This window comes from Xenopus tropicalis, chromosome 4 (assembly GCF_000004195.4).
Source record: "Xenopus tropicalis strain Nigerian chromosome 4, UCB_Xtro_10.0, whole genome shotgun sequence".
NCBI lineage: Eukaryota > Metazoa > Chordata > Amphibia > Anura > Pipidae > Xenopus > Xenopus tropicalis.
In genome coordinates, this window is record NC_030680.2 from 93747232 (window position 1) to 93772812 (window position 25581).

At 38.0% G+C, this 25581-nt stretch overlaps 1 protein-coding gene across 6 annotated transcripts; it reads right to left on the reverse strand.

The window, feature by feature from the left end:
- Nucleotides 1–161: 161 nt before the first annotated feature.
- Nucleotides 162–17257, reverse strand: efcab14 (EF-hand calcium binding domain 14). 6 transcript variants are annotated; one of them, XM_004913991.4, is made up of 10 exons: nt 16805–17257; nt 12935–13083; nt 11046–11191; nt 7002–7100; nt 5638–5748; nt 4647–4811; nt 3890–3961; nt 3055–3160; nt 2549–2647; nt 162–1364 (listed from the first exon to the last, which is right to left on the reverse strand). In XM_004913991.4, the coding sequence occupies exons 1-10, from the start codon at nt 17044–17046 to the stop codon at nt 1183–1185; spliced, it is 1371 nt and encodes a 456-aa protein (XP_004914048.1). In that variant the 5' UTR covers nt 17047–17257; the 3' UTR covers nt 162–1182. The 6 variants fall into 6 exon arrangements, with proteins under 6 accessions (XP_004914048.1, XP_002931453.1, XP_004914047.1 ...); XM_002931407.5 differs by having other exon boundaries at nt 3055–3163; nt 16805–17256; XM_004913990.4 differs by having other exon boundaries at nt 4647–4829; nt 16805–17256.
- Nucleotides 17258–25581: the final 8324 nt, after the last annotated feature.

Here is a 25581-nt window from a genome sequence, read left to right on the forward strand (position 1 = left end):
TTACAAATAACCAACTTCCTTGAAAGATTGTAAATGACATTTAAAATAACACAGAAGTTTCAATTACTCGTGTGACAAGCAACACCATTTAGCACCTATTATTACTCATGTCATATATATTAAATACATTCAAGTTTATAAGGACAGTAACTCTGAAACCATTCCAACTATACAAATAATTTATTAAAGACATTTACATATCTGACTGGTATGATTTCATATTTTACATTGCATTTAAAAATGATCTTGAAAATTCTGAAGAAACTAAGTATTTTTCCGTGAGCATGACCTACATTGCAGAATAGTTATTACTTTCAGCTCCAGAAGATAATGAAATAATATAAACAGCAGCTGTGATCACACTGCATATAGCTTAGTTACTGAGCTACATCTGCTAAACAGTTACAGCTGGTAAGTTATTGATGGGAAAGAATAACTGGTTAGCCACACACTCATAGCTACCTGCATTCTAAGAGTGTAAAAGATGCCGTTATTCTGTATGAAAAACAAGCCATTAATTCACAAGGAAAATTAAATAAAGCAGTATTCATTGCAGTTATTTGTCCAGCATGAGGGTCAAATTGCGTTTAGACTCCCTGTATCCTGAGCACACTGTACAGATTATGAAGTAATGTTTTCAGTGCTGTACATTCATACGCCATTGGGTATGCCCACGTGATTGCCAATAAGAAAACATGCTTGATGCCCAGAAAGGCATAGACGGTACAGTAAAGCTGTATGCACATTCACACATCAGTGTCATTTCTTCCAAGGCACACACACTGGAACCTACAAATGTGGTGTTTGCTCCTTGCAGCTCTAAGCTCTGTGTGTGCATAGAATTCTTCATGTCAGAGGTCCTCCCATCAAGGAACACTTCCATGCTCTGTAAAGTGCGGTTTCCTAATTTAAGGCAAGTATTTGTAACTATAAAATTAGGAATCTAAATTTAAAATGGGGAGGGCACTGGGAGTAGGAACTGTATACGTATAATCTAAAAGCACAAGGATGTCTGCCTCCAGAATGTCTTGCATCCATTACAACTGGTTATAAAATTGTCTTAAAAGAAACATGAAACAAGCAATGTCACTTCAAGCTCCGAAAATCTTTATAAGAGACATCTTGGAAGAATATGGAAAGGAATCCATTTATTCTGCCTGTATATTTTTTGCTGTTGAGCTGTCACTGCTGTGCACTTAAAAGTGCTTTCAGTTCTGCAATGGAATATAGATCATCCCCATCTGCATCAAACTGCTTGAGATATCCAGATGAGGGCACACCGGGACCAAGTAGGGTTTCTAATTCTTTGTATGACAGCTGCCCTTTGACATCCTTCACTGACCTGTTAAAAAGGTCTTCAAGATCTACATGTGTAAAAAAGGGAATGTAAAAGCAGATTACTACATTATATAAAGGAAAAAGGGAAAAAAGTGCAGTGTCAAAGACCTTATTGAACCAACCATGCAAACAAGTACTTTAAAGGAGACATTTTATATAAAGTTCATATTCAGTTATAATATTCATCCCTTAAAGTGTGAAATGATGCAGAAAGAAAGATGTTTTGAAAGCATTTTACCTCCTAAAACTGTCATTATATGAGAGCTGCATACACAACCTCTAATCAGAAGCCAGAGTAAAATGAAACATGGGAGTGTCTCCCTGTCTCCCACAGGGAGTGGTCATAGCACTGACTGACAGGCTTTACTGAACAGTAGCAGGGAAAACCCCTCCTAGTTTCCTCCTTCTGTGTCTCTCTCTGCTTGTGCACCCTATGCATATTCACTGCACATTAAGTAGGTGAGGCTGCCTTACTGAAGTCTATCAGGGCGGCGGCTCAGAGCCACATACTGAAGAGTCTAACCCGGAAGCTGGCAAAGAGTCTGGATAGAGCATATTTTTCAAGCAGTTATGGACATATTTAAACCCAAAGGTATTAAAATAAAAGCACTTCTATTTTACATGGTTTACTGCATTGAAAAAAATTATGTTATATGTCCCCTTTAAGTACATTCGTATGTCAGGGATGGAAAAACTAAAACAGAATTGTTGTATAATTTACATTTGATGAATCCAAAGTGACTATTATAGGATCTATAGATCAAACGAATTTCCTTAATATGGGGCACCATGCCTTAAGGCCACAATAAAAACATTTTAACCAATAGGACTGTTTTAAGATCAACGTGTATTTATACAAGCTTAGTTATTATCAAGCAAAAACATGAAGATGACATGGGACACTATGGGATATGGTTTTCTCAATATTTTGAAGCTTCCTAGATGACACATCCCATACCTGTATTATTAATATGGATGGTAAACAACTTATCCAGAGACTGGTTTAGTTGCCTCAGAAGAATTAATAAAACTGAATGGAATGGATGAGCTTTAACTTCTTCATCCAGAAGTAAATACGTACAAAATTGATGTGAATTTTTAACCTCAAAAAATACTCACAAACTATAACAATTCCGCACTCACTGAAAAAAGGCATAGGCTATTATGCCTTTGGCAAACATTGAGAACTTTATCAGCAGCACAGTCTTACCTTTTTCTGTGGAAATTCCTGGTAATTTTTGCCCAGACCAACCGACAGATCTTGGTGCCATTCTTGTAAGGGTAGTTTGTGATGGCAAAGCCTCACCACCTGAATTTTTAAACAGCATTAAACATCTAGATTTAGAATTTGACATTCAATTTTCGTTGGGCTGCTTAGTGTACTTGCCCTCAGTACCATATTCTCTACACAGACAGAGGAGGAACTTGTCAGTAGTGGTTAAGAACATGTACATTTGCAGCACATAATTATTTACACCACCATGTAACCTTGAACAAAACAAAAAGCAATAAAATCATATAAAACCTGCAGAGATCAGTGGTCAGAAACACCAGTTTTACTATTCTAGTAATCAGATCCCAGAGCTAACTAGTTCCCTCACACTTTTTGCCTAGGAGCAAGGAATGAAGGAGCAGATGTAAAATCACCTTTTCATTCCATGACTTGTAGATTCTATGATCTGTTATATTTTAACAGTAAACAAACAAGTGTCTCACCTGATGGGTCTTTCACCCCTTGCTTGCCAATTTCTGGCTGGTTTGTCAGGGCGTGAATAAGCTGCAGCTTCTGCTGAAGTGTTGATGGCTGCCCACTGCCAGGGACCTTCTTAAAAGAAATTAAACAAATATTTACATAGGTAATTAATTTTTATTTTAATAACTACAACCTCCACCAGATATTTTTATACAATATACAGTCCCTGAAATTGTGAGCTGCACTACTCTGTTTATATAAAAGAAAACAAATGAAAACGTTATATCATGAAAGCCCTGATTTGCTTCCCTTCCACTGCTACCATACTACAAAAGCACCAGAGTTGTTTTATAATGTGCATCTTCATGAAAGGAGAGACCCATACTGTGACTGGCTGCCCATTTAGCAAGGGCTGACTGCACTTTCTAAAAAAAAATGTAAATTAATTAGAGACTCTCCAAGCCTGGAAAAGGTGACTAAAATGTGCATCCCCCAGGTTTTTGCATGAGTGCATTTGTTTCTTCTCCCCTTTGTGGTGAGAATTTCTACATCACAAATTTCACCTGAAATGACTTTCAGAGTGGAATCCCAGGCGTAAATAAGTATTCACTTATCAATCTCACCCTTTAACCCCCGAAGTGCAGCCCCACAATTTAGGAAACTCACATAGTCTAAGGCCTGAACTTGCTATTTTGATCCATGCACACATACAACACTTCTTACCTGAAACACATAAGCTTAAGCAGTTATTTGCATCCCCTTGTAGTTAGTATTAGGTGCTGCTGCTACACATTAATATTGCACATGATTTCATAAGTAACGTTACATAAACAAAATGAATCATTTGGTTTTCTTTACCTGGGAAAATTCTGTCTGAGTTGTTTTGTTTGCAGGATCTGCTACGGTTGATGGGGATGTTGTACTGTCTACCTAAAGCCATAAAAATACAGTTTTGTTTGCATTTCCAATTATCTCCTATACAATAGCAAAACACAATTCTGAACAGGAAATAAGGTGAACTGTAGGAAGTGAAAGAAATACAAATACCTGCAATATTATTACCTTATTTAGGCATGTAGAAACAGACACAGTTTCAGAGCACAGCATCACAGTTCTTTATTACATGCTGACATTGCAATACTACACCCTGACAGTGTTTTAATTTTATACTACATTGCTAGTTAGTGCTAGTTAGGTAACTCAGTTGGTTCTGTTTTTGTTAATTAGCAGTATATAATGTCCCTTTAAGATAACCACAACACATATGAATAGGACACCAGAGTTTATCACCACTAATACTGATTTAACCAGTTAGAGAACAATTATGTCAACCACCTACTGGCAAATATCACAATATTTTAACAATCCACCCTTAGGGTAATGGCCCAAAGTGTTTTCCATCTTGATGGGTGGGTGACAAAACCCATAGCCCCCATTTATTTTTATAGAAATTGCCTGCACCCATTGTGATGCAATTATCATTTGAATACAATGGCTAGTTCTACAAACCACTCAGAATCGACCCATGTGCTAGGTGCCTTTCAAGGATAGCCCCTATGGAATGTCTGGCTTTATTATGAATCAAAGTAAATTACCTTTCATTGATCACACTTACCGAATTGAGAGACACGTTCTCTCTCTTGCTTGCAAAATGCAGTTCATGTTCAAAGAGGGCAACTCTTTGGGTTAAATTTGAGAGTACGCTGTCAACACTGTACAATTTAAAATCATTCTGTCTTTGATACTGTTGCAAAGTGGTATTCATATCATCAACAGAGTTCTGGAGGAATAGGACATCCTGCTGGTTCAAGTACATATAACCATTTGTAAAATATATATATATATATATAATTACTAGCCCTACAGAATTTGCCAATAAACAGGTAAATGAGACAAAGCCATGGTATCTCAGTTATCAAAATACCTGGCTACATCCCTAAACAGTAAGAGGGAAATGGGAGATGATAAGGAAAAGCTGCAGCCACACAATAAAACATAGGAATAATTAAGGCTGATATCCGACAACCTGCAGTTAAATCTTTGCTACCCTGGGCGACTAATCTCCCCTAAACGCCTTTCTGCCTGCAACAAAATGAATCACTGGTGATTCATTTTGTTTCACTGGTGAAAAATTGCTTCATTTTTCTAAAGTCGCACAATGTTTCCTACTGCAGGAAACTCTGGAAAACTAAGTGACATGTATGACTTTCTACTGGCGATTCACTTTATTGCTGGTGGAAAGGCATTTAGGGGAGGTTAGTTACCTGTGGTAGCCAAGATTAAGCACGTGTGACTAGTCTCCACATTGGCCATGAGCCTAAAACTGCAAATTTGAAAAAGTTCAAAAGGTACAAATCACATATTTATGGGCTTATATAATAAAAGGCACAATGTTTTCCCAGGAGCAGTGACCCATACCAACTAATCTGAAGTCAGAATTTACTGGTCACCTTTTTAAAAGCAGATTTCGTGCAATTTATCACATATGGGGGTTAGTCATAAATATTTTTATTCTTACACAATTACTAAGGGAAAAAAAACATTAAAAAAGAAGGTATAGTGGCACCTCAGACATATGCTGTAATAGTTTAAAAGTGTGAACTTACCATATCTTTTTGCAATGTTTCTACTTTCTTCTTTTGCTCTTCAGTGACTGCCTGCATCGTTTCTACATCATTGTGAACACTGGTTAATGTGTTACCCAAGGTGGCAACACTCTGAAAAAGCAACAAGGAAAAATGTAAGCTTCGTTAAACCATACCACAGGAAGAACATATATCCCTACTGTGACAAACTGCACTTGAATCAATAATAAACTAAGATGAGAAACTGGTTACTGCACTGCATCCAATGTAAAATCCCTATTAGAGAAGGGCTCTAGTGTGCTAGTAAAAGCAGAGTTCAACAAGACTGCAAAAAGTAGAGAGTAGATTATTGATTCACAAACTACCCAGAAAAAAAAAACTGTAATTTAATGGGACCACTTAACATGTCAAGCGAGTTAAGTTTAGGATGACCAATTGTGTCCAGTAGAAATAAGGCACTTGTAACAAACATCACCTAAAAAACATATACTAAAATGTCACCACTCTGCATACAACATAGTACCATCCTGTAGGGTCAGTAATAATAACAACAACAGGGTTAATAAAAGTTGGCTGCATCTCATAACTATGCATCTGAACAAGATTGGAGCAACTGAAAATCAGTCACAGTGAAGAAAAATGTGACAAATGCAGTCCATGTTATTAATAGCTAGAACACCCATTCACAGGTCACATGAAGCTTCTCACATTCCTTTAAGCCTATGGGGAAAGGACATGCCAGAAGGAAACCACCAAAAACAAAGAATCCTGCACAGCCTCTTTATGATGTGCTGGGATTTATACTGAACAGCCAATTCATGATCTGTGGAACTACCTGCCTTACAGATTAAAACTTAATAACATAATTGTCTGGTTCAATTAATCAGATATTTCCTTCCTCCAGTCAAATATGTTAATTAATTTAATGGCAAAAGATTGAACAGGTCTGGCAACTAATAGGAATTAATCAAATATTTTCTTTCATTTAATTACTATAAATAATAAACAATGGCCATTAGGGGTTACTAGAGAGGGCAAACTTTGATCTTTTTATTTAACATTCCTGTGACTGCAGTGTGAGTTTGAGAAATTATTGCATTTCTAATTCTGAGGCAAATGTTTCAGTTGACATACACCTGTGTGCGCGCCTTACTCTAAAGCCAGACATCTTATACAATTCTATTAAACAATAAGGTCTTTAGAGCACATTCCTTATATGTAAAACAAAATTTAAAATGCAAAAAAAAAAAAAGAGGTAAAAAACCCTTATATACAGGATTAACTATGGTACAATACACATTTCAAAACATTTTTAAAAACAAAACGCTTCCTGTTTTTCTGACTCTCTTTCAGAAGAAATATAAGACTGGACAATGAATGCTTACCTTCTGCAGTTCTGCCATTGTGTTAGGAAGATTAATAAGCTCAGAAGCGGATTTTATTGTGGCTTTCAGATGGTTTACAGCAGAGGTCAGCACAGCAATCTAACAATAAAAAAAAAAGTTTAAGCAAAGTCTTGAACAGTGATCCATAAAATGTATATAAGTGCCAAACATATGATATAGCTAAAAGTCATTCATGAGTTTATAAAAAAAAAAAAAAAAAAAAATAACTGATACTGGAGGAAACTCTGGTGCATAAAGGGCCAGATTCAACCTGATGAGAAAAGCTTATCTCCTAATTCAATTCCAGATTTTCCCAAAGAGTGAGATACAATTCAATGAGAACAAATTATTTCTGCTTATCACATGAAAGCCCAAAATCTATGGGAAAATCTGGAACTGAATTAATTGAAACTTGTGCATACATTTTCAGGTAATAAACCATAAAATAATGTTTTCTCATGGAACTGAATCTGGCCAAAAGTCCTAACATAATGTGGTAACACACTCTTGGCAACTGAAACAGATGACACATTCCAGTCAAATTCTAATAGGGCACACAAACCAAATCAGCTCCAGGCTTGACAGTACCCTTCAGACATTATAAATAATTTAAAAAAAAAAATGCAATAAGAATTCAAAGTTTTGGCATCTGTTATAAGGTCTCACAGCACACTATAACAAAATATTTATATGAATCCTATAAGCATAAACCATATTTACTTTGTGTACTTTATACATGACTATATACATGCACATTATGTATACTGACTTTGATATTAACTTATGTGCCATTGCAGTTTTTTTTAATCAATCTCGGCTTCTCCTTTATCCCTTTCCTGCAATACCTATAGATGGGTCACACTGCTGCTAACTATGCCTGTTGGCAGTTTCCTCATTAAATACTGTAAGAGCCTTAGCAACTACAGAGCTTTGTGTCATATTACCGTCACCAGGAACCCTAAAGTGTACCTTTGCCTGGCCTGTCAGGTACATAAGAGGTTGCTTTTTTACATCTAACCTCAGTATATACTAACTGGCTGTGTGTTGGTCAATAAGTCTTAGGAACCTGGTACATCAGGTAACTTGGTATGCATTATTCTCCTTTCAACACTGCTGATATAGCTGGATGCGGTATGTACACAGGCAATTAATTATGCAGTGAACCCGGTTATATAAGGTATGCCTATCGTGCCTAGTAACAATGTCAGCTTCAAAAGACTACATAGGTTTGGTATGTTAACACACTCACAACTGCAATTTATATTGGATACTGGCGATCCCTCTCACTTTGACTCATACAGGTAATAAACTTAAGCGCTTCTTAAATCAGCAGGTTTTGTGCCTACACTCCATTTCGTCTGTACACACCCTCCCTGCACTTTTTGATGTATCTACTCCTCCATTTGATCAATAACAGTGATAAATTAATGTGTTGTGTCACTATAGCATAATTACAGCTCTGTCAGCATTTAAAGTTGCCTAGTAACCATTTGGCAGCCATTTTGGATGGGGTATATATGTGTGTATATGTGTGTGTTTGTTTCTGGAGGCTGTTTGTTTCCTATTCCCAATGAAAGTCCTGGTTAATAAATAAATAATATATTTAAAAAAAAAATTATATATGTGTGTGTATCTTTTTTTTTTTTTACACCTTGGAGAAATGCAAGAAAAAATGAGCCCTGTATAATTTTTCATTTAATAATACAGAATTTTACTACATTACTATAATTAAACCTGAAAAAGCACATAGGAACTCAAAAGAAAAATCTTTACTGCACAACGGAAAAATAAAGGAAGGAATATAATGAAGTAATATGGGATTGGAAACAAATAGGTTATTTCTGTATGAATAGCAATGGATTTTTGCTGAGAGATCAGGTAGACAATCTATTATTTTTTTTACATTAATCAAGGAAGGGAAACTTGGAGGTTAAAGCAATGTTGTACAAAGCAGTTCCTTACAATTAACACAGTCGCACAATAACTCATCAACCATGTTTTTTCTTTTTTTAATGGGACAAACAGTGGGACAAAAGAAAGAAGAAAAATGCCCTGCAAAGTTATTTTCTCCATATTTTAACGGGATAGCAGGAAGACTCCTATATGCAGTCAAAAACATATGTTACCATTCGTTGGGTTGAAGACACTGCCATCTTCTTTTCTGGTTTAGGTTCATTCAAAGATTTACATTGTTTGGTTTTTGTACCTCCATCAACTACCCTCATTACTGACCGACTGCTTTACATGTGGAAGAAGTTATCTGCGCAGTTTTTAACAACAGTTTATAATATATGCAAGATTTATAGTAACATGAGTGGTGATTTTGTTTTATACACACCATTGTAAAAGTGAGCAAAAAATGGTTTTGTATCCTGAAACCATATAATCTTTACAATACTTTCAATTGTGTCTAGGCTACTAGATTTTTGTATTTTACACATAACAATACTCCAGGTGCAGCTTGTAATCTTGAATATAATTACAATTCCTTATACCCAGTAAAAAATAGCAATCTCTTTCCTGGGGGTCATGAAAGAGCCATTCTGCTGGGTTTCCTGCTAGCATCCTTTTAACAATTCCTTTGTTCTTTTCATTGAAAGATGCAAGTAATTTTAAAACAAGACCATAGAAAATGTAACAAGAATATTAAATGTAACAAATTTAAACAGTAGCAAGACAGAGCCAAACAGCTAAACCAAGTCTTATATTTTCAATCCCATCAAAGTTGAATGCCCAAACAGAGGCAGGTTTGTGTATGACTGACACTGGCACATGTATGGGGTCACCAGCCAACCCTGAGTAAGACAAACACAAAAGATCCCCCTGCTCGGCCACATGGGCCAGAAATTGAGATCTATGTAATTTAACCATATATGTGTGGCCAAATTGAATAATAAATTTTCATCCCACTAAAAAGGGTTTTAATATAAAAATGCCCCTACTCCTCTGAAAAGGCTTTCCAATAGATGTTGGAACACTGTTGGTAGCATTTGCTTCCATTCATCCTGGTTTAAAGTTCACTCCAATATATCGTACAAGTGCTCACATGGCTAAGGCTGGTTTCTCTGCAGGCCAGTCAAACTCATCCACTATGATTTCTGCAAACTAATTCTAATTAGTGCATGGGTACATTGTTTTGCTGAATCAGAAAAGGGCCACCCCCAGCACAAAATTAACAAGAACATCATTGTACTCTGTAGAGTTAAGGTTTGCTTACACTGGAAACAGGGCTCTAACTCTAGGTAAGGTGCATTCTCCTAACTGCCAGATGGTGAAACATGATTCATTGCTCCAAAAATTTGTGATGATGTTTATACCACTTTAGATGACACTTAGGAGCCGATTCATTAAAACAAGAGTTCGAATCCCGAATGGGAAAAACTCGGATAAGATACGATAATTTCTGAAGATCGCAAATATCATGAAAATGCTTACGAAAAAATCGTATTAGTCATGATAATATCGTATTGGTGATCCGAAAGTCACAAAATTTTTGTACTGAACGGCTGTAAACAGCGGCAGAACCTTTCCGAATTTTTCGCGCAAGTGTACGAAAAAGTCGCAAAAATACGCTCGGAGCGTTTGTGTCTTAATAAATCTCCCCCTAAGTATTAATGTTGGTCATACATGTTGCTTACCTTGCAACATAAGTGACCTACAGAGGCCATCAGATAAAGACTGCTTAGACGTGATGTTGTCCTTATCTGACATCATTTTTATACCTTCCCAATAGATATTTGGCCAATTTTTTGCCAGATAAAGATGGCCATACACTAGAAGATCCTCTGGTTTGGCGATTTCACCGAAAGGGTCTTTCCTCTGATGTGCCCAACTAAGGTGGATTGTGATGACTGCATCAATAAGCTCTTTTCTGTGACTGGCTCTTTTGCTCTTGCCAGCAAAACAGGAAACCAGAAACAGTAAAGTCTACAGCACCAGCAAGTAAATTGTTAAAAACACCCGTGAATTTACATTTAATCTTTCATATACAGAAGGAAGTGTTATGAGCTTCAAACGTACAGACCAGTATGAAGGATCACATACCTGCTTATTCATCTCAGTAATATTAGTCCAGAGCTTATTTAGTCCCTTCTCCCCAGTCATGATATCCTCCAGATATTTTTGCTTTGAAAGCAAATCTTCATTTATCTTTGGAAGCTCTTCTAGAGAGCTCTTCTGATTGGATTCCACTACAAAATAGGGTAAAACAATCAAAAAGCATCAGTGCATGTTCTCTATTGTTTAAAGACACCAAGGAGAAAAATATAGATTAACAGTTGCACAACCTGCTACATCTTGACACATATATTAACGGAAACATTCTTTAACCTGTTTAAGTGTCACCATTTACGGTGCACACACAAAAGTATCCATGTTTGTTTTACAGGCATGAATTTTATGTATGGTGGTACTGAGTTAAACTATTCAAGTGACAAAATCCCAGAATCTTTGGAATCTAAAATATAAAAAAATAACTGCACTATGTCTGCTAGACATTATTGTAGTTTGTAAAGTATGGTACAGGCATATCCGACATCTTGTGCTCCACTATGTTTGGGAAAGGGTCTAAGTTTCTAGTTTTGAGTAGATACATATTTAAATATTCTGGAATTTTCCTAGTATGTGAAGGATCTCTAAATGACTATACTGTTAGGGGTGCTCACAAAGCATAAAATGCCCACATGTGTAATAGGTATGAGCCCAAGAATCATCTCTTCATGCAATGTAGCTTAAATAATCATATGCATGTGTGGTATCACAGTATTCAGAGGACCAGGATATCCATATTTAAGTGTTTGTCTATCCTGGAGCATGTGAAAGATTCTTCAAACTGTCAACTATTCACCGATTTTACAAACTAATTTTAGCAAATATTTGCTGTACAGTTATTGTGTGTACAAAGAGTTACACTTTTTGAATAATTCTGAATTGGTATTTTTCACAAAAAAAAATATATTTTTTTCAGGTTTTCACTATGCATATACAACTAAAATTGAGTTTGTTTGCAGGGGCCAATGCGTTATGCAAGAATATGAATGCACTCATTATATTTTGGGGTCTCTAGAAGCCACATTCCTGGCTTTAAAGGGGTAATTCACCTTTCATACAAAATTTACGCTATCATGATGTTTAGTGTAATAAAACTGTGCTCAGCATCCTCGCAACCTTTTTTTTTAAAAAAAAAAAAACAAACAGAAAAAATGCTCTAGTTGCATGTGACAATCATCACTGAAGAGCATTCTGTGGGTCTGTTTTCTCAGCAAATTTTAAATAATGAATTTAAATTAGTAAAATGGTTGTTTTGTGCCAAGAAATAACTGTAAAAAAGTTATTACTAAACTGAACCACCCCTTTAATATTTTATTTGACAGTTAAGTAAGAGTATTTTTTCCGGTAACACTCAATTTTTTTGTATTAGGTTTGCAATTCAAGGGGATGTCTACTTTTACAAAATATAGATCATAGGTGAATATTTTGGAATTTACTATGTATTTAGTGTACCAGTCTAAAGTATGCTATGCAATTTAATGTCAAGAATCTACACAAAACTTATACTATTGGCATACTCTAAGAATGGACTTTTTATAATAAGGACACAGCTATTTTTGAAAAGCTTTATATGATATTTCAGTTATTATCAATATTTTTTAATTAACAGGTTTAGAACCATATTATGTATTCCAGATCGGGAATTCCAAATGAATTCAGACATATTTAGAAAGCTGTATGTTGGCCTAAAGAGAATCACATGTAGTCTTCTTTGATATACAAGTTGATCCATGAAATGCTGTAAAAGTGAGAAAGCGAATTAAATAAGGTGTTTGGTTTGGTGTTTAAAGATTTTTAGTAGCTAAAAACCCATTATACAAAGACATCATATCCAAATCATTCCAGATAACAGATCCCATATGTGTTACAAACACGATACTTACTTGCTCTGAATTTTTCCTTAAGAGCATCCATGTTCTCCTTAAGAACAACCTGCATCCAAACCAAGCCAATGCAAGTCACAACGCATGCAGCTAACACAACAAAACCACACAGAGGGTAGCATATCTTACAACACTGTAGAAAGCTTCCCCTAAAAAAAACAAAAAACAACAAAATGTAAAAAAAAAAATTCAGAATTAGCATCAAGGTTGTTTTATTCACTTATGTGTAGTAGATAGAGCTGAGGAATCCAAACACTGTGCTTGCAAACTTAAGAAGTGCTATGCTTAGTAAGATTAAATTAACATAACTACATAAAGCAGAAAAAGGGAGCCACGGTGATGGCCAATAAAAGTTAAAGCCACTATTTTACAAATACACTATTTACACTATTCAAATCAGAAAGAACTCCTTAATACGCTCCCTATATTTAAAAGAAAAAATTACAAAATGAGAGTAAGCAGACTTTAAGTGGATTTAGCACTGAAAAAGTTATAAAGATGTAGTAAAGCAGGGAAGGGGTTAAGATAATAAAGCTGGACGTGCTGAAATGCACTGGAGTGTCTTGAAGTCACTATGAGTGGATGGTGCCACTACCCAAAACCTGAATAATATAAATGGAACTTATTGGTTGGCACAAGCACATGCTTTCAAATAGAAATATTCCTTAAAAACTGATAACAAGGAATTTTCATGAAGCTTGAGCATACTTCACATGGTTATCTATTTAGATTGTCAATATTACTGTAAGAAATTGTTGCCTTTGCTCCCACCTTCACGTTGCACTGAGTACTGGTTGCTGAAGTTTGAACTGCTATAAATAAGGTGAGAAAGATCCTGGATCCAGCTTGTAGACTTTGAAATATAGGTATTGTGTGGACTAACTTGATTTAAATGAGGAAAACAGGCCTAATTATTATTATATTATTGCTATTAACATGCATTTATTTATAGATATACATTAGATTTGGGCAGCCGAGTGTCTGCTTCTCAACAGACGAGATAGTATTTTTCTTAGATGGGAACAACTTGACTGGGTTGACTGGAAAGCAGAATTGACAGCTTTAAGTTCGAGCTAAATGTCACTATTTAACTTGCATATTTCTGTAAACTTTAATTCACATTTAAATGTCTCATTTAGCATAACATGAAGTATTTTTAAAATGATTTAAAAAGAAACTTATTTTAGAATTGTCTATTCTGTCCAAGAAATATCATACTGGGTGAATTCACAGTGATGAACAGCTGCAGGGGAAAATAGGCCTTAAATATCTGAAGTCCCATAAGGGAGAAAAAAAAAGTTTAAATCAGGGGTCTTCAAACTACGGCCCGCGGGCCAGATACGGCCCCCAAGGTCATTTACCCGGCCCCTGCTGCATCCTCACCCCTGGCTACTACCTGTTTGTCTCAGTGTCCCAGCGTCATTAGTGTCGGCTGGTGTGACGTGGTGACGTGACCACAGACAGGTATTTGGCAGGGGTGAGGATACGGGGGGGGGGGGGAAGGGGGTGTAGTTTGAGTCGTCTGGCCCCCCAACAGTTTGAGGGACTGTGAACTGACCCCCTGTTTAAAAGGTTTGAGGACCCCTGGTTTAAATAAACACTTCTGCAACCTCTTTACCCCACTTGGCCACCAATGTTGCAGGCTAAATCGGGATGATCAATTTGGATCATAATGGGGCCTACAGACCCATTGGGAGAGGACTGATGCAGATTTTTAACCTTGACTAATCAATATGTGGCAGGTTTTCATCCAGATTTCAACTGGGCAGGGACTCCCAAATGTCCCTTATACAGGACGATAAGCTGCCAAGTTGCCCATCTTAGGATGAGGTTATACTGCACACACAACAACACTTCTTGTGGATCACCAAGTCTCAATAAATATTTAAATATCGTCAGCCCCCCAAAAGGTACATTATTACCAAGACTTGTGGCTGGTACAATATAAAACATATGTGTGTTATGGTATTTCTGCTAGGAATGGTCATCAGACTACTTCCCAGTGGTTACCAGACACACCCCTGACTAAATGAAGACTAATTGCAGCTTGTCTTGGAATACTACTGTCTACACAACACCAATAGGTAATACACGTCACCCTCTTTTAAAAGAGATGGAAAGGTATAATTATGGGGGATTGCCAAAATGTTACCTGCTTAGCAGATACCCTGGACTGTGATCATTTTCACTAAAAACTTTACCGGCCCAGGGTACTTCTGTAGATGCTCATTTCAACCATCTTCTTCCATCTCTGTTCCAGTCCAGGCAAGGCAAAACCTGGCTTTTTTCCCTTCTACTGCGCATGCACTTCCTGGCCCAGAGAAAAGGAAGAGGATTGTGCAGAACAAGCTTCTGCTAAAAGGAGCACCAGCTCAGAGAAAGCTCCTAGTACAAGTTGATCTAGGCACTGGTCCGATTGCCATCTTGGAGTCAGGAAGGAATTTTTTCCCCTCAGTGGCAAATTAGAGAGGCTTCAGATGGGGTATTTGCCTTCCTCTGGATGAACTAGAAGTTAGGCAGGTTATATATAGGCATTATGGTTGAACGTGATGGACGTATGTCTTTTGTCAACCTAACTTACTATGTATGTTACAATGTAATTATACTAAATGACAGATTTGCAAGAGACCTGAAGTAATTATGCTACTGCATTATAGAATAGAATTCACAGTGGAAAACACTCATCATGTGGTTTTTTTTGGGGGGGGGGGGGCAAACCCAAAAAGGGCATGTCTCCAAAGTACAGTTTTCAGCACAGGGTCACTACCCATTACAATGATAAATTGGGCTAAGATCCCAGCTCCTTGTATTGCTGTCTGGCGATGTCAAGTACCCAAGGAACAATTGCAAGAAACAAGTTAAAGCGGGTGATAGAGTTTGTAGCAACTTCACAATCATCCATTCAAGCCACATCAACAGACGTTAGGCTTCATAAAGGGCGAAGACACACAGGGCGACTTTTAAAAAAATTTGCAATGACTAATCCGCACGGCGAAAATGTGTGCAGCGACACAATTATACACTATGGGCGAAAAATTGCCGCGACTGGATTAAAAGTCACAGCGACTAATCGCCCTGTGTGTCTTCACCCTTATATTAAAAAAAAGTACTGGTCTTACAAGGAATGCATGCTGCATATGTGACAACTCCAATTGATGTGAAATTGACGTGCCCAAAGCTTTATTTTCCACTTAAACTTAGAGAACAAGGGAGGGATGGGGACACATGGAGCTACTAGTGCAGCTACTTGGCTACTAAACTCCAGGAAATACCCTGCCATAGACAATACTGAGAATTCCTCTGCTAAGGGCTGTGGCACACGGGGGATTAGTCTCCCGCGACAAATCTCCCTGAAATTCCATCCCGCCAGCGAAAATGTAAATTGCCGGTGGGATGGTATACGCCGCGGTTGAGGAAACTTCTGCGATTTCGGCGCTACGTATGCAATCCCACCAGTGATTTACATTCTCGTCGGTGGGATGGCATTTCAGGGAGATTTGTCGCAGGCGACTAATCTCCCCGTCTGTCACGGCCCTAAAACACACATAGCGGCAATTTTCAGTAGAGGATCAGCATTGTGTATTTTAGTAGCCATGACAAGTAGCTGCTACTAGTAGCTCTGTGTGTCAACACCCTAGCAGCCATAGCATGTTATACAAATATAAAGTGCACATTTCACTATCATACAATTTGTTTGCTTATCCCTTTAAGGGCAGCAGAGCCACTGCTTGTAATCAGCGTTTAAGAATGACCCTGCGGCGGCCTTTCAGCTACTGTTGAACTACACCTCACTGCACTGGTGGCATACAAGGAAAGCACCAAGTACTGCCTATAGGATCAGGAGTGGAAGTACTGTACTGAGACACTGACCTGCCGAAGCGCCCATGTCTATCTTCCAATGAGCCGAATTCATCTTCTTCCTCTGTATCCGTGTCCGAGTCCGAGGCCGGCGGCTCTGTCCGTAGCAGTCGGTGGCCGCTGCCCTTTTTGGCCTTCTTCCTCCCGCCGTCTCCAGCGAGACCAATAAGCGCGTTGAGTTCCTTTCGCTTTTTCATCTTCTTGTGCGGTGTAGGGGGGGCCGGGGGGCCAGCGGACAGAGCTCCAGAGCCCATTGAAGCCAGGCCGCTGCCCGTGCTGGCTGGGGTGGCCACTCACATCGAGACCTGGAAGACTTCCTAGAAAGGTTAGTTAGGCGTGTCCCGCAGCTTGTGTCAGGACTTTGCCTGCTTGTCAGCTGCACAAACACTGTTCCTGTATGGCCCAGGGACTACATGCACGTCACACCGGAAGCTCTCTGTCCCCTTCCGCCCGCCACGCCTCTTTTCCTCAACTCCCTGTAGTTTCCAAGATAGTTTAAACGCGTGTTGTGCAGCTATCCCATTACCGCTCAGTAGTGATAAGGCTAATCGGAATTGCTGAATAATGTAGGATATGTTTCATTGCTTCTTAAAGCGAAATCATTTCGTTAAAGGTTGCAGGTGTCTAGAAAATAAATGATATAGCCCATATTCTCAAATGTTGGAGTTCTGTAGGGGCAGAGCTGTCAATGCCCCCTATATTTTTGGGGAGTTACACTATGGGGCACATTTACTAATCCACAAATCCGAATCCCGAATGGGAAAAAATCGGAAACGAAAATTTTGCGACTTTTTCGTCGCTGTCGCGTTTTTTGTATTTTGCGCAATTTTTCCGTCGACGTCATGACTTTATCGTATTTTGCTCACCTTTTTCATCGCCGTCGCGATTTTTCGTATTGAGCAATTGTAAACTGCGGAAAAACCAATCCGATTTTTTTTGCGACAGCGGCGAAAAAGTCGCGGAAAATATACAATAAAGTCGTAACGGCGATGAAAAATCGTGGGACATACGAAAAAGTTGCAAAAATACCGATCATTGTGAAAAAACGCGTTCAGACACTTTCGGCCCGTTCGTGGATTAGTAAATCTGCCCCTATGTTGGTTCTTCTCCATCGGACCCGGTCCCCCCCACAGCCCCTTCGTGAAAACAGCAAGATTTTCCCTAGAAACAAGCATTAAGACTTAACAGCTCTGAGAGTGTGATATACAGTATGCATATCCATGGTGTTTCCAAAGTACGCTTAAATATCAGTGACTAAGGGGCCTATTTATGAAACCACAATTTATTTTTTCTAATTTATAGAACTTTTCGTTATGTCCACAATATTTTCGTAAAAATTCCACAACTTTTTTGTGGTCTTCGTTAACTTCCACGATAAAGTCGTATTCTTCGCAATGACTACAAACATTTCAGAATTCTTTCAAGCTTTGATATCATGACTATCTTTTGGCCAGGTTGGATCTGTAGAGTGCCATTGAGTCATATGGAAGGCTTCTAAAATCATGCATGTAAGGTTTCAAAGCAAGAAAGGTTTTCGCACAGTTTACTATCATTCGGATCCGAAAATGTTGTTACTTTCGGATTGCAACCACAATTTTTTCGTACGACCAAGAAAATAATTTTCTTGACATTTTCGCACATCAGAAATTATTGTGGTTTCTCTGAATTTTTTCCAATCGTGATTTTAACCACACAAAATTCATGGTTTCATGAATGGGCCCCTAAATATTCCTTTCAAGAGGAGGGAACTAGAAATGGTTTAGTAAAACAAGCACTTTATGTAAAATGGTTTGGAACTGTCAATCTGTGGACTCTGGCAAATGCCAGAGTTGCTGCTGTAAGATGGCATAGGCCAGGGGTCCCCGACCTTTAAAAACCTGTAAAAAAAGGTGAAAAGCAACACAAGCATAAAAAAAGTTCCTGGGGTGCCAAATAAGGGCTGTTATTTTCTACCACCTATATCGACTGGCAGCCTACAGAAGGTTCTGCTTAGCATTACAGCTGTTTTTTGCGTAACCAAAAGTTGACTTTAAGCAAGGAATTCAAAAATAAGCACCTGCTTTGAGGCCACTGGGAGCAACATCTGAAATGTTGCTCTTGAGCCACTGGTACTGGTTGGGAATCACTGCCATAGACAGTTACTATTTATTGGCTGGTGGGGGCTGTTTGGGCTTCTCTGCACTTTAAATATCATGTCATATTTTGAATCCCAGTCCAGACTTGGTGTCGAAGCAGTGGCATAACTACCAAACAGTAACCCCCATGACCGCAGGGGAGAGAGGTGTCTGAACCTTCCTCTGAAAGGAGGGTGCTGTATGCTTCATATCCACCACACCCTTGTGGCTATCTGTGCTGCCATGAGGATGTGACAACTGAAAATAACAGGTTGCCACATGTCTCCAACCCTTGTGCTGGCTGGAACCCTGAAAATCACCTTGCACAAGTGCTTAGAAGGCAGAATGGAAGAAAACAGGAAAGGACCACTACAGAAAAATAAGCAATAAAAAGTAACAATAGACATGTATGAATACATTTTTTGATTGTTGATGTCAATGCCGCTGACAACCAGATAGCAATTAAAAGTAAAGCAAAAACCATTTATAATGTAGATGGTCCTTACACATTTATGGGTAGATTTTGGCCTGAAAATCCTGATACATTCTTTAACAATTTTCAGGTTTATTTTGTACATTTACTAAATGTTTTATGTGAAAAACAAATGTAAATGTTACATTTAAATGTTTTTCTGTTTTAGGTTTTTATTTTGCATTTAGTTTTTTTAAAACATGTCACTGTATCTAACGTAGTATCATGTCTGTCCATTACAATTCTCTTGGTTGTTCTGACTGTTGGAATAATCTAACTCACTGCTGTCCAACTTCTGTGGTACCGAGGGCCGGAATTTTTCTTGCCTACATAGTGGAGGGCCGATAATGGAAGCCAGTTTTGACCACTCCCCTTTTTTAAACCACACCAACTTCAAACTACACCCATGTTATCACAACAGCTTTTAAGACCATCCCCACATTAATGGTGGCAACACAGCAAAAACCCAATGGTTGGTGCTCACTGAAGGGATATCACCCTTCATTTATATATGAAAGAATTATATTATGTCATACACTTAAATCCATGTGCCTCCTCCTCTTCTGTGCATAGCACAGCAACCTCCCAGCATATAATTACACCCCTTAGGGACCATATAATGACTATTTCCAAATGCCAAACTCCAGGAACAAACCCCTGCCAGGTTCACCTTCCACAGGCAGCATAGGGCAGGGAGAGTATGGCACACACAGGCAGCATAGGGAAGGCAGAGTATGGCACACACAGGCAGCATAGGAAAGGCAGAGTATGGCACACACAGGCAGCATAGGGAAGGCAGAGTATGGCACACACAGGCAGGGTAGGGAAGGCAGAGTATGGCACACACAGGCAGCATAGGGAAGGCAGAGTATGGCACACACAGGCAGCATAGGGGAAGCATAGAGCAGGCAGAGTACTGCTTGCCCTACCCCTCCTGTGGGTGCCATACTCTGCCTGCCCTCCCCTGCCTATGTGTGCTATACTATGCCTGCCCACCCCAGCCTATGTGTGCCATACTATTCCTGCCCACCCCTGCCTATGTGTGCCATACTATGCCTGCCCTATTGCACACACAGGCAGCATACAGTGACACAATGCTGGATGTGTCAGAGGGAATGTCTGAGGTGTGAACAGGGGAACAATGTGGGTGATTACAGCCTGAGCCTGAGGTGTGAACACTGCAGGGGGAAAACAAAGAAGGGATTAAAAGGTGTGAACAGTACAGGGGATTACATGATTAAACAATACAGGGGGATTACAGCCTGAATCTGAGGTGTGAGCAATGCAGGGGGGCCAGTTAATCTCAGTACTGATACCATTGAAAGGTAATACACAAAGGTAAGCCATCAAAGCAGCCAGACAGGTGGGGGGCCACACAGAGGGGGGTCGGCCCGCGGGCCGCCAGTTGGACAGCCCTGATCTAACTGAAGCTGATAACAGACCTATAAAGAAGCATCCAGGGCATTTTGGAAATTGGAGTTTTGGCTGGAGGAAAGCTGACAATGTTATTTCAGGAGAGTCTTGAAAAGGCAGAAAGGGAAAAACAACAAGTTTCGATTACAGTTACATATACAAAAAACTTTAAACAGTTTTATTTCATGCAAACAGAACCATTGCTTAGAATTACACTTTCTTTTCTGAAAATTGTGCTACAAACTGGCACCACTAGAAGGCAGTGTAAGTGACAGTTACTGAGGAAGAAAAGAGCTGGCAGTGTTCGCACACACCAATGACTGTTTATGCAATGCCATGCTTTGACAGCATAGATCGGAATGCAGATAGGAAGAAAACGCAGAACAAGTCCATAAGGGGTCAGCATACAATGGGTTTATTGGAGTCTATCTGCTCTGTGGATATATAAAGGGGTTGTGCACATTGCTGCTGTGTTTTGTCTATCTGCGGTATTGGTAAAGGTAATTCTGTTGTACCAAAGGCGTACAGAAATGTGTAAAGCGTTAAAAGCATTTCCAGGCCCTCCCAGCCACTGGCTGTATGGACAGGCTAATGAGGTAAGAGAGACAGGAATGTCAAGCATTAAGCAAATATATTTTTAAGTCTTGTTTGTTGGTGTATACAGCAATAGTTATAAAGCAATATGATGAACAAATATAAGGATATATATTAACTGTTATTGCCAGCATGTAAGTAAAACATGAGAATAATCCATTGCAATGGCTTAGTGCTGAAGTTGTTAACACCTTGCTGCAACTAACCACTAGATTAGATAATGCCGTTCTGGATGAATAGTCTTCCTGAGGCACAAGCACTCTGTGCTCAACAGCCACCCAAAAAGGTTCAATGAGCTTCTGATGAACTACTGTCCAAAAACTGTATCTTGTATTTATTTGTGCTTATTGTAATACTTTGTATTTATCTATTTTAATACCCCTGTTTATATTAATATATTCTACTGTACAGCGCTGCGTACATAAGTAGCGCTTTATAAATAAAGTTATACATACATACATACAAAACAGTTCTAACTTTGTTTATCAGTGTGCATATTTAGTGTTTGCACATAGGTGCCCTTGTTTATGTACTGTAAAATGGTTTCATATTCCCTTGTTGATATTTAGCCATAAAAAGCAATCTTTGGACTTAATGTCCCCAGTGATATAACTGCTTACGCCATTGTGAAGCTACTATCATGCTTAACATTACACAACTGATAATGTGCATTAAAGCTATTATTAAGCTTTCTCTAAAATTAAACATGTCAAGGTAAAATATAACATTTAGGACCATAGTACTTTTAATGGTAATTTTTGAGACTGTAGTATTATGGTGTTTATTATCCTTAAAAGTGTCAGTCTGGTAGTGAGACCTTAAATCATTAAATCATTTGCTGTTTTATTGACCTATTTACTGTATCTGCAGTTCACAGTTACTGATTATTTTAACTCTTTGGACAATGTTTATTGTTATATGTAAGTAAGTCTGTGTATGTCAAAGTACTTTTTTGTTGGAAAGAACATGTTAATAACATTATTTTCTTCGCTAGTTTCACCAGGATGAGCTAGATCTTGACAGACTCTTGAGCTGGGGATTGCAATATCCATATGCAAACCCTGTTTGGTTTGGGAGATTTGTTGTATATGTGAACATCACTCACCCAGACTATGCCAATGCTTTACTTTCAAGAACAGGTATTTTCACAGTATTCTTAACCTATACTTCTGTTTCTTTGTTCTCAAATCTAGAGCATTATTCCAGTTAGGAAACTTACCAGTGGTTCCAGCAGACCAGAAAATCAGGAGCGTTAAATATCCAGTATACCCTGTTTTTCTACATGAGTTTAATGAATGGAGGTTGTGTTGAACATACTTGCTCTCTCAACCTTAAACATGGCAACATTTAAATTTAAAATTAGGATTATTTCTGAAATGTTACAGATTTTTTAACTGAAATAATCAAGTTACTCTTCTGTATTTCTGTCACAGCAATCTGTCTCTCTTCAAGCACAGTTTGTGTTGAAGTGCTGGGGATAAGGAAGAATAGCTCAATATTTTAAATTGATTATACTTAGACAGTTTGTTATTTCAACGTGGTAAAGGTTATACTATAATAATATATAGATTCAATTTTCATATACAAAATATTCTCCTTTAAATCCTATACAAGTAAGTTGTGCAGTGAACATTTTAAATGTTATTTTATTCCATAATCCATTAATACATAATTTGATATCATAATCTGATGATAAAAATGATCTTTTAGTAGATAACTATGCCCCCTAATGCTGAACCTGCTCCCATGACTGTGGTATGCCTCCACGCTGTTTTTTATTTAGCCCAGTCTGTCATGTGGCTCTGCATTTTACATAGACTTACATGATGCAGTCCTACCTATTCCCTACTTTGATGATTCTGACATTTCTGTGAGTCTTCTCCATCTGTGTATGATAAACTACCCCCTCTTATATCTGTGCCACAAAAATGCTTCATGAATTCCTTTAAGTTATGAATTGCGGAACTCGAACTGCAATTTTACATAACTGTTTGTATGTTTATACTATGTCATAATATGGATTTTAGAACTTATGTCATAGTTTACTGAGATGCAAGATTAATTGTATCTTTACATTCTGAACCAATCAATAATAGGCTTTACTTCTGTGCATTTTCACAGAAGCAATAATATGTTTCAGAAACTAATATTGATATAACATAACTGGTCAAAATTTGTGAAAGGAATTAAAGGGATACTGTTGTGATTTTTATGGTATACTTTTCATTTCTAAATTACACTGTTTACATAGCAGATAATTCACTCTACCATTTATAATTTTATTCTTGAACCAACAAATATATTTTTTTCTAGCTGTAATATTGGTGTATAGGCAGCCATCTCAGTGCATTGTGTCTGAGTCTGAGCTTTCAGAAAGAGCCAGCGCTACACATTAGAACTGCTTTAAGGTAACTTATTGTTTCTTCTACTCCAAAACCGGACTGGGATTTCTTACCGTTGAGTGCTATTCTGCTATCTACTGGGAGCTGCTGTCTTACTACCTTCCCATTGTTCTGTTGATTGGCTGCTGGGAGGGGGGTGAAATCACTCCACCTTGCAGCTCAGCAGTAAAGTGTGACTGAAGTTTATCAGAGCACAGGTCACGTGACTGTGGCACCCTGGGAAATGAAGAATATGGCTAGCCCCATGGAAAATTTCAAAATTAAATATAAAAAAAATCTGTGTTTTTGACAAATGGATTTTAATGCAGGATTCTGCTGGAGCATTTTGAAAAATGTTTTTTTTGCCATGTCAGTATTCCTTTAACTTTTGCAAAATTTGTCCTAAGTGTGTATATATAAATAAAGTCCTTAGAGTATCCGCACTCAAATGCAAAAACAGTTACATTAAAGATACAAAAAATTATTACATTAAAACGGTCACACCCTGTAAAAAAAATGTGATTTTTCGGTCCATTAGGACTCAAAGATTAGGATAAATATATATATATATATATATAAATATATATATATATATATAGACAATGATAGAAGTAGATCTGCACCCACAGGACTTATAAAGCATCACAGTAAAACTTACTGAGTAGGGACTGACGTTCTGACAATCTAGCCTTTTTCAAAGTTATAACATAGTGAACTAGCAGCCTGTTTTAACATGAAAGGGTAGGAAAGGGGCTGTGAGTGACATCATACAACATACAACAAAAGAAGTAGTACACATAGAGCAAAAAAACATAAGAACTAAAGTGCAAATACATACAAAAGAACAAAAAGAAAACCATGTTGTGCAAAGAAATTGTGTAGCAAAAATGTATCAAAATATAAAGATATACAGTCTGTGTACTGTAGGGCATACGGCAATTCAAGGGAAGGGTACATCTTAACTGCTTATCAGTAGGTAACCATAACAACATAGTGATAAGAAGCAAGTGGCAAAGGACTTAAGTAGCAAAGTGCACAATAGTAAAGGGCACTAACCTGCAATCCCATTAGTAGCATTATGGACCTCCTAGAGCAGGGATCCCCAACCTTTTATACCCATGAGCCACATTTACATGGAAAAAGTTTTGGAGAGCAACACAAACATGAAAAAAGTTCCTGGAGGTGCCAATGAGAGCTATAATTGGCTACTAGATAGCCCCTATGCTGACTGGCAGCCTATAGAAGTCTCTGTTTGGCAATTACACTGGGTTTTTATGCAATCAATCAAAAATTAGCGCCTGCTTTGAGGCCACTGGGAGCAACATCCAAAGGGTAGGTGAGCAACATGTTGCCCCCGAGTCCCTGGTTGGGGATCGCTGCCCTAGAGACTTATAGAGAGGTCAAGTCTTTGGTAAGCTTTGTCATATGTATATATTAACCGACGGCTGTTTGTTCCTTTGTTTACTTTTACATTTAACCCATCCCTCAAAATAAAAATAAATCAGTATGATAATAGGTAGATAATTGATTGGATTATACTAAAATCATTCATTCTGCACAATAAAATCTCCCCGTGTATGGCCACCTTTAGATTGAAAGCTGTACAAAGCAGGAACAAGTGCTAGAGCACATCCTTTAGTGCTCTGAACTGGAGTGCAGAGACCTGCAGTAATAAAGAGGCAGAAAGGCCAAAATGCAATGTGCATTATGCAAAAAAAGGCATCCTCTTTACACTTTGAACTGTAAATCTGTAAATCACCTCATCATCATTTAATTACCTGGATAGGTAAAGGAAATCTCATTTTTCATTAGCAA

Excerpts from the sequence above, each read along its gene's own strand:
- efcab14 (XM_004913987.4), bottom strand. The coding sequence starts at position 17,046 with ATGGGCTCTGGAGCTCTGTCCGCTGGCCCCCCGGCCCCCCCTACACCG. Across the intron at positions 11,192-12,934 it reads TAAGGAAAAATTCAGAGCAA|TGGAATCCAATCAGAAGAGC; the intron begins GTAAGTATCGTG and ends CCTATTTTGTAG. Across the intron at positions 3,164-3,889 it reads CTCAGACAGAATTTTCCCAG|AAGGTCCCTGGCAGTGGGCA; the intron begins GTAAAGAAAACC and ends ATTTCTTTTAAG.